The sequence below is a fragment of the Typha latifolia genome, chromosome 12, assembly GCF_019914945.1.
Source record: "Typha latifolia isolate L0001 chromosome 12, TyphaL0001v2, whole genome shotgun sequence".
Taxonomy (NCBI): domain Eukaryota; kingdom Viridiplantae; phylum Streptophyta; class Magnoliopsida; order Poales; family Typhaceae; genus Typha; species Typha latifolia.
Window position 1 is genome coordinate 9,633,003 of NC_133097.1, and position 15,803 is coordinate 9,648,805.

Consider the following 15,803-nt stretch of genomic DNA (forward strand, 5'->3'; position numbering starts at 1 on the left):
AATTCGACCAAGCCCAGTCAAAGGCCCAATTTAGTTTCGGCCCGTGGAGTTTTTTTCTTAAAATTTTTCTTGAGATTAAAAAAAATATATATAATGAGCCGTTCAAACAACCTGACTGATAATTTCCGAAGCATCTCTTTTATAAACTCAATTAACTCTCAAATTCCCAAATCATGGCGCAGCCAAACCCGCCTCTCCCCCCCCTCGCTGGCCGCATCGCAATCGTAACCGGCGCTTCCCGCGGAATTGGCCGCGAGATCGCCATCCACCTCGCCTCCCTCGGCGCCTCTCTCGTCCTCAACTAGGCCTCCAACACAGCCCAGGCCGACCTCCTCGCCGCTGAGCTCAACTCTCCCGGCGGCGCTCCTCGCGGCGTCACGTGCCGCGGCGACGTGTCCGACCCCGCTGCAGTCCGATCCCTCTTCTACAGCGCCGAGGAGGCCTTCCGTTCCCCTCCCCACATACTCGTCGCCTGCGCCGGGATCTTAAACTCCAAATACCCCACCCTTGCCAAAACCGCCGTCGAGGACTTGACCTGATGTTCGCGGTCAACGCACGTGGAACCTTCCTCCTCCTCCGTGAGGCGGCGGGAGGATTATAACGTTCTCGTCCTCGCTAATGGGGACACTCCTCCCGGGATATGCGGCGTACACGGCGACGAATGGGGCAGTGGAGGTGATGACAAGGATACTAGCAAAGGAGCTGAAGGGGACAGGGATCACGGTGAACTGCGTGGCGCCGGGGCCGGCAAAGACGGATTTGTTCTTCGCTGGGAAGGATGAGGAGTTTATAAGGAAGGTGGAGGAGCGGAGTTCATTAGGGAGGATTGGGGAGACGAAGGATGTGGCGCCGGTGGTGGGGTTCTTAGTTAGTGATGCTGCTGAGTGGGTTAATGGCCAAGTTATTAGAGTTAATGGTGGGTTTATGTGAGGCTTAGTATAATCTTGCTATGAGTTGTTTAAGAAATAAAAAGAATTAGTGGTTGGCATCGTTATTTTGTTAACTTTTAAATGTATTCACAATTATAATGAAATGCATAGCAGTATCCCAACGCAAACAGGAAACATGGAATTTATAAATAGCAACTCTCTGACTGTTACCCTTTTCCTCCACAGCTCTGCTCACTCTCTCCTCTCCTCTCCTCTCCTCTCCATCATCAGATCAGATCTAGATCCGGTGCAATTTTTTTGATATTGCAATGCTGGGCCGGCCTATAATTTTCCGGCCCGACATGCTCCGTGACCACCTCCGCTCCGGTGGTAATCTCCTTTTCGCCCTCTTCGTCGCCGCTGTCCTCGCCTTCACGCTCCTCGCCGCCACCCACCGCCCCGACGACCCCCTCCTCCACCCCTCCTCCTCCTCCCTCACCTCCTTCCTCACCTCCACTTCCAACTCCACTTTCCTCTCCGACAATTCCCTCCTCCGCACCGGCGAGGACTTCAACTCCTCCTCTCTCTCTTCCTCCCCCGTTGGCTCCGACTCCGCCCCGTTCATCAAGCTCTCCGATGTCGCCGAACCCACCGTCTCCGCGAGTTCGGAGGCGATCTGCGACCCGGGCTCCCCGATCTCCTGCGCCGCCGACGACCGCGAGCTCTACAAACTCCTGATGCGCACCGCGATCGAGGCCCTCCCTGACATCCACATCTACCGCTTCGGCCGCCCGGCCGAGGCCGGCGATGGCGTGTCCTGCGACTTGGCGTGGCGTTTCCGCCCAAAGGATGACGCCCGCGACACATTCTACAAAGATTACCGGCGATTTACGCTCTCCCGCGCCGCCAATTGCTCGCTTTCTGTCTCCAAGATCGGAGATTTCCATTCCGGAGTCAATGTCCGCAAGAAGCGGCGAGCTAAGAAGGAGAGCTCGGATATGCCGGAAGCGCCGGCGGTCGTCGGTGAGGCCGTGAATGATACACTCCCAGTAGTCGCGTCGGAGTCGGATTTTAGCCACGGGAAGTATCTAATTTACATGGGCGGCGGCGAGCGGTGCAAGAGCATGAACCATTACATTTGGGGCTTCCTATGTGCTCTTGGAGAAGCCAAGCACTTGAATCGAACACTTGTCATGGACCTCAAGGTTTGCCTTTCTTCATTGTATACTGGTACGGGGATGGATGCAGAGGGGAAGGACTTCAGATTCTACTTCGATTTCGAGCATTTGAGGGATTCGGCGTCAGTGATCGACCAGAGCCAGTTCTGGACGGATTGGGGGAAATGGCATCAGAAGCATGGGCTAAAGCTCTACTATGTGGATGATTTCCGGGTCACTCCTATGAAGCTGGCAGAGGTAAATGATGCATTGATCATGAGAAAGTTTGGAGACGTCGAGCCGGATAATTACTGGTATAGAGTGTGCGAGGGCGAGACGGAATCCGTGATCCAGCGGCCCTGGAATCTCATATGGAAGTCACGGCGGTTGATGGAGATTGTCTCTGCTGTTGCCTCGAGGATGAACTGGGACTTCGACTCAGTTCATGCAGTAAGAGGGGAGAAGGCGAAGAATACCGAGCTGTGGCCCAATCTAGCCAGGGACACCTCGCCGGATGCATTACTGACCTCCCTCAGCGATAAGGTTGAGGAAGGCCGACACCTTTACATTGCTACCAATGAGCCAGATACTTCTTTCTTCGACCCATTGAAGGATAAGTACCAAATTCACTTCTTTGAAGATTTCAAGGATTTATGGGATGAGAACAGCGAGTGGTATGCGGAGACTAAGGAGCTTAACAATGGAGTTCCTGTGGAGTTTGATGGTTACATGAGGGTGGAGGTCGACACCGAGGTGTTCCTGAGAGGAAAGAAACAGATTGAGACCTTCAATGATCTGACGAGGGATTGCAAGGATGGCGTCAATACCTGTCCCTCTTCATTCTGATCTTCTGATGGAATTGGGTAAGCTTGAAGAGTTCACTGTAACCGGTAGCTTTTAGAATTCTGCAGTCCGCCTAGCCCTTAAACAATCTCAAGAATGTTTGTTGTTATAGGATGTACGATGCAATTACGTTAGAATTGTTATTTATATCTTCTGTCTATGAGCTCTACTAGATTGTGTAGATTAGCAGAATTGCTGTTAATTTGCTAATAATGGTGTTAGGATTGTTATCTATATATTCTGTCTATGAGCTCTACTAGATTGTGTAGATTCGCAGAATTGCTGTTAATTTGCTAATAATGGTGGTTGAGCATCCTCCTCATTTTGTTATATTGATTGTATTTGCTGTCATTTTGCTGAAATCTGTTGATTGTTGCGCAATCATGGTCTGATATGTTGTGAATCTTTAACCCGAACGTGGAGCAAGTTGATAATCTAAAATAGTGTTCTTGCGCTTAGGTCATGTGTTTAGCAATTTCTTCACTTCATTGCTCTCCAGAATTCAGGTGGGCAGTATGTGCAGAGTTGCCAAAATATTTTCATATTTTTTTTCTTCTGCTGTTCTGAAAGAAGCATAAATCTTTTGATTGCTTATCAAGTAACATGCTATTTTATTCTCCACTAATATTTGGTTCTTCTAAGCTTCTTAGTGCTCCTGTATACCTGTTTCCTATCAGTTTTACATGCAAATCATGTGAAAGTTGAATTCCACCTTTCCATTGTCACTTCCTTTAAACCATAATAAGGATGGTCTTATCGTGGCATGGCCCACCTTTCCATTGTCACTTCCTTTAAACCATAATAAGGATGGTCTTATCGTGGCATGGCCCGTACTAACCACCGACTGCCATGGCATGGTACATGTCACGACACTTGTTGGCCATGCCGTAGGAGTAATGGCTCCACCCTCCGCTAGCCTGATGCAAGAGAGAGAGAGACCATAGAGATCATTTGCCGTTGCCACTCACCCTTGCCCTCACATGCTATGCTGAAGCTGAGCAAGAAATAAGACGAATCGAATAAAATTTAATCTGCTTCATTATCTTCTTCCTTGGCTAAGGCACACGAGGGGGAGTGGCCATTGAGACTCCAGTCGAAAGAAGGCGGTGAATTTAAAGTCTTCAAGGCGATGATAACAGCGAGCAAATCGCTGCTAGAGGCACCTCTTGTGCCACGTGTTGGTATGCCGCCATTATGGCAAGTAATGATTAGCACGTCTCATGTCGGTCAGCACGACCATCCTTAAAATCATTACCATTTAAGATGCCTCTTAAGTTTGCTTGGGAAATAGCTCATTCCTAATTCTTCCCTCAATTTCCTTTTGTTCTCCAACCAGTCCACAATGAATTGAACAATTTCCTGTTTATCACAAATCTTGCACTTATGACTCTTGATTCTAAAATTAATCTAATTTTCTTATTCATACTACTCCTAGTATGCATTCTGATTCCAAAGTTACTCTAATTTTCCATCAGACTGATTTTTACTGCATAAATCACCTTACATTCTAGTTTACATTCAGCTTTATCGGCAGAGGAGGCTATATTGATCCAAAGTATCTTCTTTTCGAGAGAGAAAGTGGGCTGGCGAAGGTAAAATCTATGGTTTGATCTACAAAGAATATAATGGAGGCATCCTTGTCTATAGATAAGGATGCAGTCTCTACGCTGCATGATTCGTCTTTCTAATGCTCTATTATTAACGATGCTAGCTACAGTTAGATCCTTTCCATGGAAGTGCAGATATGGATAGGGAACTGGAGATTTTTTCACGGTATCAGAGGCTGTTCTTTTACTACCAGTCGCTGCTTTTTAATCTGTTCCTAGACCTCTGTCAAATTAAGCCCTTTTGAAATGGTGCAAAATTAAAATTTAAAAGGAGAATGCAGCATTCCTTGTGCCTATGTTTTTTTTTCAACTATTGAGAAAGTCTTTGAAAACATGGCCGCATGTTGAAATTGTTGCCTTGGTAGTGATGTGGTACGAGACTTTACATTTTATAATGGAGAAAGTTGAAGATGGTTACTTTGTTTGCAAAGCAGAGGAGAAATATTACTTCCACACCAACGTCATGGACCAAGGAGTTAGATCTGTCTTCAATCAAGTGTTATGGCTGCTATCTGAACCCAATAAACCGAGCTGAATTATTTTGACTTCCATGATAGTATTCTCATTTTCAAGCTTATCAGTAGAAATCGTGAGAATAATACTTCTCTTCTGTTTAAAGGGGAAATTGTCGATCTTCTTTTCTGTAAGATAAAGGAAAAACATCGGTCTTGTTGGATATGTTGTTTCCAAATCAAATGTTGGTTTTCGATGAAATTAAAAAAGGTGTAGTTGATGCAGTAAAGTAAAGGAGGCTGGTAGTCCTAAAAATGTAAGTCACAAGAGGTGCAATCTCTTGACGAAGCTGTATCATATCAATGCATTTCTAAGTTTTAATTGTCTCCATTCTATTTGATTAATACATCAACTAAGCCCTATCTATATATGAGCATACTCTGTTATTAATTGATATACTATTCTATACAAGTGGTGATGATACCAGTCAACCCACCAATGCTTATTTAACCACGTACATACGTCGTGCAGCCAAATCCTCGCGTGGGCTTGCCTCGATTCGTCCACCCTCGTGGGAAAGGCGGGCGATATTTGCCTCGTTCGATTCCGACCAGTTCCCCCGTTAGACGGTTAGAATTATCACAAATGGATATCTTAAGAATTTATAAGGCCTTGTGCTGAATTTCTTATTTTAATAGGGGCTGCGTGGAAAATAAGAGGACTAGATAATATCAACGCGAGGGCGGAGGGAGGCAGCGGTCCAAAACTCCAGAGACGAGAGAAGAGAGGGGAGAGACTATGGAAGAGAGGCACAGAGAGCTGAGGGAGGCAGTAGAGAGGGTTTCTTTAGTGGACGCCCACGCCCACAACTTGGCCGCCGTCGACTCCACCTTCCCTTTTCTCCGATGCTTCTCCGAGGCCGAGGGAGATGCCCTCGCCTTCGCGCCTCACTCCCTCTCCTTCAAGGTACTCGATCCAATCCTCCATTTTGATGTCTAGAATAGGAAAAAAGTACGGGAGATTTCCGGAAGTAGACCTTGTTTCTGTTCCTCTGCTCTAGGCTACGATATTTTTGGTACTTTTTTTTTTACCATCTCCAGCTGCGGGTGGGGTTTCGTAGTTTTAATATTACCAACATAAGGCATGGGCGAACTCGTGCTGGGCCTCGTGGTGAGCTGTGATCTGAAATCGTAGTTTTGATATTACCGACATAAGGCATGGACGAACTCGTGGTGGGCCTCGTGGTGAGCTGTGATCTAAAGAGTTGATCTTGGTGGGCCTTGGGCTTAGTAAAATGGTAGAACTTGGATCTTGAATAAATTGCGTTTTATGTCCTAATGGGCTTGGCGGAGTTGTGGATCTTGGATTAGCGGTAGCCAACATCCCACCAGGGTACATGTGTAACGGGGTGTACTCGAGCCGAGCTTCGGTCAATTGAAAATAATTTCTAGCCTAATTATAGAATCACACTTGAATTAAAATAAAGAACCAATTTCGTGTTTTAGTCAAGCTGATCAATAAGAAATTTCAAGCTTGAATTAATTCAAGCCTAATTAAGCTTGAATTGAATCATGCTTAAAATAAGGCCTGATTCAATGGTAAATATATAAGAACTAATATAATAATATTATGAGCTTTTAAATCTTACTTTAGATGTTCATATTAGTTATATGTATCATATATTATATAATATTTAATTTCGTGCCTTATTGAGCTAAGCTTGATCGAGCCGGCTCATGATCAAGCTCGGCTTGAAATTAATTTTGAGCATGTTTTGCAGATCAAGCTTGAATCAACTCACTTTCGATGTGAGTTTGATCAAGCTTTATCGAGCCGAGTTGGCTCGATTATTTTGACAGCCCTACATGTGGCGGGGACATCACTTTAAGCACAAAAGAGCTGCACCCGTGGCCCTTTGGCTTAACGAGGGTTGTGACTAGTCACCTTCTAGGACTATTTTCGTCTTTTGTCTTTTACTTTATTTTGCCTATATAAATGCTTGTAATCATCTTTTATGGATTAATAAATATTTTGAGAGCCTTTGCCTATTGAGTGTTTGTCGGTGAATTCCAACGTCGGTGAATTCCGACACCCCCCGATTGATGGATTCCACGGGTTAGATTATTTCTCCCTACTTTTTCTTATCAATTCTAAAATCAAGACGTTGTCCTGCATCAACATGTCTTACATTAATTCAAGAATAATGTTTCCTGGTTGTGGAATCACCACATGAGAACAGGATCCAAGTGGAGTTGATAGTGACTGCTGTAAATTTTGGTCAAATTTCTTGCAAAATGAATTTACCTACTTACTAGCTTCTGGGTGTAGATGAGCAAACTAATTTGACTGATTTAATGTCATACATGAATGATTCATTACTCAGTTACAAAGTACATTGAGCATAAGTTGTTGCCATATTTTCATATGCTAAACTCGATCTACTATTGAATTTTGAGAAATGCAGAGGAGTTTGAAGGATCTTGCTGTACTGTACAATTGTGAAGCTTCATTGGATAAACTGGAAGACTACAGAAAATCTGCAGGATTGGATTCTATTACCTCAAAGTGCTTCAAAGCTGCAAATATATCTGCAGTATTCTTTGATGATGGGATTCAATTTGACAAAATGCATGACTGGGAGTGGCACAAGAATTTTGCTCCTGCAGTGGGTAGAATTTTGAGAATCGAACATTTGGCAGAAACCATCCTTAATGATGTGAGGACTTTTTGAAAACTTCAAGCTAATATCAGTCGAGGGTTGCCTATTTACTTCCATTTGTGTTTTTTCCTTGATAAATCAGATATAACATACATTTATTAGTAATTTGTATTAGTGCAATTTGATATGAAAGTTTCTAATGTTCCTTGATGAGTTATAAACTTGAATAACACATTACTATTTTGGGGTACAAATTTACAACCTTTCCTAGTTTTATGATATATTACTATTTTTCAGGAGACATTCAGTGGATCAATGTGGACTTTGGATTCTTTCACTGAAATTTTCATAGCTAAGATGAATTCATATCCTCTACAGTATTATCATTTATCGCATACATATTCTGTATACCTATTACCAGTTGTTTCTTCTTTCATTGCATTTCCTGAACTTACTTTCCACAGTTGCTGACAAAATTGTCGCAATGAAAAGCATTGCTGCTTATAGAAGTGGCTTAGAGATCGACACTGCAGTTAGTAAGAGTGAAGCTGAGGAAGGTCTTCGTCAGGAGTTAAATGGTAAGTCAGGGGGCTAACATTGAATGATCGCTATCTGAAATGTGGAGCATAAATATCTGACTGAATATATGCTTCTGCTACTTTCTTTTCAGGCCGGAAGCCTGTTCGTATTACAAATAAGAGTTTAATTGATTATCTATTCACATGTAGTATGAAAGTCGCTGTATCCTTCAACTTGCCAATGCAAATTCATACAGGGTAACAAAAACATCTGAAATTTCTCATTTTGTGAATACCTTTGTCTTGTTGATTTCGTGTAGTAAAATTATCTTCTATAACCGAGATATATGGAATTTCATAATCAAAGACTTTTAAACTGTAGGTGTAAAGATAAATTCAATGATAAGCTTGTATTATTACGTAAGACATTCTACTATTTCATCTGGAACATCTGCTCCCTCCCTATTTCTTTGTCAAAGTTACAGACAACCTGATGATGTGCATATATTCATGTGGCATTATGCAGATTAGTAAAATGGTAATGTGTTATTATTTATATATTTTCTTAATAGCACCATCTATCCTTTTCTCACATTATTGCCTAGCAGATACAATAAAAATCTTGTCTCTTGATCCTTCCATTCTGATATGTTAAGCATTCTGATCTTACTCTGAGCTTGACATTTCAGTTTTGGAGACAAGGACCTTGATTTGAGGAAGTGCAATCCCCTTCATCTGCGCACTCTTCTTGAGGACAAGAGATTTTGTGAATCTAAGATTGTTCTTTTACATACTTCTTATCCATTTTCAAAAGAAGCATCATATCTTGCTTCAGTTTACTCCCAGGTTTGTATTCCAAGCATTTCTTGCTAGGCATTGTTGGTATTTTCCTATTTTAACTATTCTTAACTAATGACATGTAGGTCTATCTTGATTTTAGTTTGATGGTTCCAAAGCTTAGTGTCCAAGGAATGATATCTGCATTCAAAGAACTTATAGAGCTAACGCCTTTGAAGAAGGTGAAAAATATTTTCTTTCATAACAACACTTCACCAGGGTATTGCTTTCATACAAAATATTGTTGCTTTCCCAAAAAAATACTCTACCCAAATAATTGCTGCTCTTTTCAATTTCAGAGCCATGTATATTATCTGTTATTATTATTGCATTATACCTCTCTTGCTATGACCTAGTTTCCACTTTAAGTACCTACATTAAACAATTGTACAACTCAGTAGAATGATTTCCCTACTATCATATTGTTTTGCACAGAGCAAATAATTGAAAATTTCTTGATAATATTAGGTCGACATCACTGTCTGTTACTGACATTATAATATCTGTCTTAACTTAATCTGTCTCTCACTCTAGTGTTCCCTATTTTCAAAGATCCGTCACATCAGACAGTAAAAAATCTAGCAAATGCTCTCTGGCAAGTCTTGTGAAAAGCATACCTTTTGCACAGATATAGATGTTAACATATTAATCTGAAGAATGATGCTTAATGGTCCAAACCCGAGGATGTCATAATTTTGAGAAAGGTGTGAAAATGGTACAGAACAATTGATTTCACCATAAGTTAACTCAAGCATAATTTCTCTGAAATTATCTTATTCATCTATCTAATCTTTTATTGTTAAGGTCTTCTATTTATCATTTTCTTTTACAGGTGATGTTCAGCTCTGATGGATATGCCTTTCCTGAAACTTTCTATCTCGGTATGTTGAGATATGTTAAACCTTTTCAGCTTGGACAATCAATTAGATTTACATTTATTTTTCTATCATAGATGTTAAAGGCTTTACATGTGAAGTTACAAATAGAGAACTAATTTTGTTTTCTACGAGTACTCCAGACTTGTTTTGATATCTTTTTGGCTAACTTGGTATCTTGCTCGTTAATTTGGTTTTACAGAGTGAAATCTTTGTTTGTATTTTGAAGGCATGATATCTTGAAATTTATGATGTTTGTCATCTACCATTGGCTAAGTCTAGATAATAGTAATGCATCTTTTGATCGTTGACTTTAATATAAATATATCTCTTACACAATCTATTATCCTGTAGGTGCAAAACAAGCACGTGATATTGTTTTCAATGTTCTGTCAACTGCATGTGATGATGGTGATCTTACTACTCCTGAAGCTGTTGAAGCAGTCAAGGATATCTTTAGACAAAATGCTTTGCGTCTATACAAGCTGAACGGTGTTGTTGGATCTATTGCCGAAGAAAGCTTTGTGGCTTCTAATAGCATATCAAAGTCTTGTATTTCACAAGAAGATATCATTTTTGTTCGACTTATCTGGGTTGATGCTTCAGGCCAACACCGATGTCGTGTGAGTACATCTTTTTTTCTTTTACAGGCCAAAGCTGTACTTGCATTATGTGAAACACTACTATATTTACCTATAGCTTTTATCATTTTGGATAAAATAATGAAAGAAACTATAAGTCAGCGCAGGAATGTTTCTCTTCAAACAAATTATTAAATCATAGGCAACACATCCTAATATGTTCTATAGACTTGTAAGTGCTTAGTACTTGAACGAAGCATTCGTGTTCAATGCCAATGACACTATACGGGATCATCAAATTAGTGATCTGTAGGATAATCCAGTTCTACATGCTGGACGACAATAGTGAAATTTGAAAAGGGGTTTGTGAGAAGCTACATGGATAGAAGACTAGATGAGACATGGCAAACACTGCTGACTTCTTATAAAGCTGGATAAATCGTCGAGTGGGGTATACTTGGCATTACTTAATAAAAATGATGCATCTGTAACTTGAGAAGGAGAACAAAAAACTCTTTTCTTTTTACTAATTCTCTCATGGTACCTTTTTGTTCAGGTTGTACCAAAGAAAAGATTTTCTGAGGTTGTGAAGAATACAGGTGTTGGTCTAGCTTTTGCATCGATGGGAATGACTTCATTTTGTGATGGTCCGGCAGATGGGACCAACCTAACTGCTGTGGGTGAGATAAGGCTTATACCTGATTTATCGACAATTTATAGGATCCCATGGTATAACTTCTTCCTTGATACCCAACAATATGCAAACATTGCTTGATTATTTGACCCTACCAAGGCCCAATTTGATAATATTATGTGGCTGTCATGCATGAGTTTGTAGTAACTGATGGATAAGTATGCTGTACTTATTTTTCTCTATTAGGTCAAGGCAAGAGGAAATGGTATTGGTTGACATGCAAATTAAGCCAGGTGAAGCTTGGGAATACTGTCCTAGAAATGCCTTGAGCAGAGTCACAAAAATTCTGCATGATGAGTTTAATTTGGTATGGAAAAAAATTTAGAAACTTCATGTTTATCTATCTTCAGTTTGTCATCCTATTAATTTTATCTTTTACTTGTAGGTAATGAATGCTGGCTTTGAGAACGAATTTTATATCCTTAGGAAAGTTACAAGGTACTCTTCTGTCTTAATATCTTGGTAGGTTTCCTTGGCTTGGAAATGTTACTTTTCATATTTGATCTTAGTCCAAAGAACTACCTGCAGAGAAGAGAATGAACAGTGGGTCCCATTTGATTTGGGCCCCTACTGTTCCACTTCAGGGTTTGATGCTGCATCTTTTATATTACAAGAAGTTAATATTTCTCTTCAAGCCATGGATATTTTGGTTGAGCAGGTAACGTATTGTTATTATGTACTCCGTACTTATTGGAAGGTATTAACGTGTATTTACAATTAATTCATTTAGTTATCAAGTATATCTTAGTGTTAACATCTTGTTGAAGGTCCCTACGGAGCAGGCCCATCCTAGAGAACCTAGCTTCTCCAACTAAAGCTGGTCTTCTTATATCTAGTTAAGATTGCTAGTCTAATGATATGCTTAGCTGCGCATGTTTATAATTAACAATCATTTTCATGTATTATGTTTCCTGTCAGTAGTGAGATATAATTAAATATCTACAGCATTTTGGAATATGTTTGAAATAGTTCTCAATTTTAGAGAAAATATGAGCTATAGTAAATCTCTGTGGCCTCAGAAAGTTGGCTGTTTTTCATTCTATATTGCATTTAACCTTCTCAATCATCTGACAGCTACATGCAGAATCTGGGAAAGGACAATTTGAGATAGCACTAAAGTATATGCCATCCAATATTGCAGCTGATAAATTGATATATGCTCGTGAGGTTATTAAATCTGTTGCAAGGAAGCATGGTTTATTAGCAACTTTTGTTCCAAAGTAAGCTACTTGGTTGAAGCGCATAATCGTTTCTTTATTGTGGTCCATTTATCAGAAGAAATCCTGAATAATATAGGAATCTCTACCTCATCCTAGATAACCTTATATATTTGGAAAATTCTGTTCATTTTATTTCAAAACCTAGATGAATGAGTTTAAGGATGAAAGGGTTTTAAGTTAAAATAAATGAACTATCAGTGGACCTTAATATGACAAACTTATTTCAATAAATCATATTACTCATTGGTGGGATGCAGAATGTATAAGTCAACAAGAGCGCAAAGTAGAAAATAATGATATGCTGAAAAATATGATTATATTTCTTAAGTTACAAAAATCAAAGCCTCCTACTCAAATGTATTTACTTCTCAATATTTTATTGTATGTGGTCTAAGTTGAAGACATTTAAACCATCTTAATTGATTGTCATGTGACTAACCTCCATGACTAAAATCCTTAGCTTGTGTCCTACAATCATTTCCCATTCTATCATTTCTAGTAGCCTCATTCATCTCCTTAATGGTAATATTCGACCATACTGGTAATATTCAGATTTTCATAAGTTCTCATATTAGTTGCCCAACATTTAGATGCGTAAATCATTACTTATCAAGTGGCCTTATAACATCCTGTAAAAAGTTTCTTATGTTCTGCAAAAATTTAATCTTACAAAGAGGTCAAGGATGCAAGTTTTCTGGGCCTTGCCTCTCTAGAAACAGAAATGCTAACTATCTGGTAATAGAAATGATACTGCTTCCACTTTATCTTGTTTCTTTTGGACTTTAATTTTCTACCATTTTTCACCTCCTTGTTGAATCTCGAATGGCGTACTAAAATACATGCTCAAGTTTGATTCTGTCAAATGATAATGAGATTTTAGTCTGCTAGCCTTCTATAAATGCTCTAATTTTGTAGGCATGGTGGGAGTGATATAATGGAAGTTCATATTTTCTTCTTTTCTAAAAGAGGAATTTTTTTATAGTCGCTTTCTTATATAAATATGTGATGCATTATTTTTTACTTTCATGCTACTGTTGTAGGTATTACTTAAATGATATTGGATCAGGATCTCATGTGCATCTGAGTTTGTGGGAGAATGGAGAAAATGTTTTTATGGGATCTAATGAATCTCAATCTCGGTATGGAATGTCAAAAGTTGGAGAACAATTCATGGCAGGAGTTTACCATCATCTTCCTGCAATCTTAGCATTCACCGCTCCACTTCCAAACAGGTAACTTCTGATGTTGAACTCAGCTGTAATCCAGCAGATTCTATTTAGTATATCAAATGATATGTATACTTACATAAAGGTGGAACCTGACTGATAGAAAGGGCTCTGCCTTCCAGCACACTAGACTCCTGACAATGTAGGCTTCGAGAGGCAAAACACAATTATCTTTCCCCTTGTTTTCAAAGAGGTTGTCTCCTAGAGTCAAACTTGTGCCAGTATGGCACGTGAGATAAGCCTTAACTCTCACTCTAAGTGAGGCACTCTTCATGGCTCTGGTGATCAATTGAGAAATTCTCACTACTATGTGCATTGACTTAGATACAATTGCTTTATAGAGTACCTTGCACCAAAGTAGAGCTGAATGAATGAAAAGAATCCATATAATGGACACTAGAGATTGGGACTAAAGGTTTGGTTGGTGTTTTTGTATGTGGAATTGCATGGAAGAATTTATAGGTATCGTGTTGTCTGATATTTGCTCAGGTCTATTGTGCCCTGCTTCTTTCAAGGTTTGTCTATCTTCTAGTTGAGCATATCACATATACTATATAAAATTTCATCTACATAGTATGTCTTTCTTTACATCATTACTTTCAAATGCTTTTCATTTGTTTGTCACGCATAAATCATATGCATCTTGAAAGAGTTTATCATAGTGAGGGGTCTGTTGGATTTTGTTACTACTTACTATTGTATTCTATGTTTCTATTCTTCAACTCCGAGAGCTTAGTTTCTGATGGAATGTTTTGATTGCAATCTTATCAATTGTAGTGTAATATAATTACTTTTGAATGTAGTTATGATCGAATTCAGCCAAATACATGGAGTGGAGCTTACCATTGTTGGGGAAAAGAGAACAGGGAAGCTCCATTGAGGACAGCATGCCCACCTGGTGTACCTCTTGGGCTTGTCAGCAACTTTGAAATTAAATCATTTGATGGATGTGCAAATCCACATATGGGACTCGCTTCAGTAGTTGCTGCTGGGATCGATGGCCTGAGGAGAGGCCTTAGCTTGCCTGAACCTATCGGTATAAGATACTTTTTCTATTCAATGTTAATATCTCTACAAATCCCTTAGATTCATCTAGCAGGTACTAAGATGATTCCTGAAGTTTTTGCAATACATACTATTGAAATAGAACTGTACACTCAAATTAGAGGAGTCTAGGTGAGGTTCTCTTATTGATTTGCTGAAATTTTCAAACAGAAACAAACCCTTCAGATCACATTTCAAAGCTGAGAAGGCTGCCAAAGGAATTACGGGAATCTGTGGAAGCACTTGCTGAAGATAAGATTTTAAATGAGCTAATTGGTGAAAAGTTAGTGACTGCTGTTATAGCCATTCGTAAGGTATGTTCTTGCAAATCTCCAATTCCATCATTAGTGTACTTCTATTAGTGCTTCTACTGGTGCTGCTTGTTAATAATTAAATCACTGCGCGCATTTATTTAATCCTTTCACATGCTCAACGCCACACAGATATCTTTCTTACTGACAGGAGATTATTTGCTTCTTCTTTTTTTGTGTATATTTTGCAGGCAGAGGTTGACTATTATGCAAAGAATACAAATGCATTTAAAGACCTCATTCATCGTTACTAAACTACCATTGGGGTCCTTTTTCCTGCTCTTGTATTCTTTAGGCGACAATAATAAATTGACAGCCCCATATTTAATGCAAGTTTCACTATTTGTAACAGTTTGGCCAAAATTAAATCAGGTTATTATTATCGAATAAAATCTTCCATCCCTTTCTGTTCTGAAATACAGCTTTATTTCTTGCTACTGTTGACTGGCACGACTGAAACAAAAGTGAGATTATTGGGTCTAATCTCATAACCCATTGACACTAATCACAATTTAGTTTCATCTTTAGCGAGCCTGCCTAGTGATAGGATATGTATATAAGTTAATAATTCGTATGCTTTGCATGCAAAAGGAAAAAAGAAAAGAAAAAGAAAATCTCAAGCCAGCTTAACACTGGGATGTACGATAAGCCACATGGCAACATGGAAGCACGTGAGAGGAGTCGATTTCTCGAGATCCAGCGGTCCACCCGCAGCAGCCAAGAAAACAAATCAAATCTCCAACAACCGCGTGTCCTTACGAAGGTCATCCGTGTTTAGGCCCAAACAGCAATTGTTTCGAGTTACCCCCCGTGCGATCGCCACGTAAGGTTCCTATTTTATTTTAACTATTTTTAATTTTATCCTTCAATTTTAACAAAATACTAAAACAACACCAACCAAGATAGCCC

General features: G+C 39.7%; 2 protein-coding genes and 1 pseudogene across 3 annotated transcripts; all 3 read left to right on the forward strand.

The window, feature by feature from the left end:
• The first annotated feature begins 123 nt into the window (after nt 1–123).
• LOC140798824 (uncharacterized) lies at nt 124–3,199 on the forward strand. The gene has a single exon (XM_073152898.1). It carries the CDS (start codon nt 1,199–1,201, stop codon nt 2,870–2,872), a length of 1,674 nt encoding a protein of 557 aa, XP_073008999.1. The 5' UTR covers nt 124–1,198; the 3' UTR covers nt 2,873–3,199.
• On the forward strand, nt 174–994 carry LOC140798825 (NADPH-dependent aldehyde reductase-like protein, chloroplastic; annotated as a pseudogene).
• A 2,277-nt stretch (nt 3,200–5,476) lies between the features above and the next one.
• LOC140798419 (protein fluG) lies at nt 5,477–15,311 on the forward strand. Of its 2 annotated transcripts, none has more exons than XM_073152234.1 (19): nt 5,477–5,558; nt 5,628–5,895; nt 7,394–7,645; nt 7,886–7,952; nt 8,050–8,166; nt 8,259–8,364; nt 8,796–8,952; nt 9,030–9,125; nt 9,776–9,824; nt 10,173–10,441; nt 10,956–11,128; nt 11,280–11,400; nt 11,479–11,531; nt 11,610–11,751; nt 12,168–12,313; nt 13,354–13,545; nt 14,343–14,575; nt 14,755–14,897; nt 15,086–15,311. In XM_073152234.1, exons 2-19 carry the CDS (start codon nt 5,728–5,730, stop codon nt 15,146–15,148), a joined length of 2,547 nt encoding a protein of 848 aa, XP_073008335.1. In that variant the 5' UTR covers nt 5,477–5,558; nt 5,628–5,727; the 3' UTR covers nt 15,149–15,311. The 2 variants fall into 2 exon arrangements, with proteins under 2 accessions (XP_073008335.1, XP_073008336.1); XM_073152235.1 differs by having other exon boundaries at nt 11,622–11,751.
• Nucleotides 15,312–15,803: the final 492 nt, after the last annotated feature.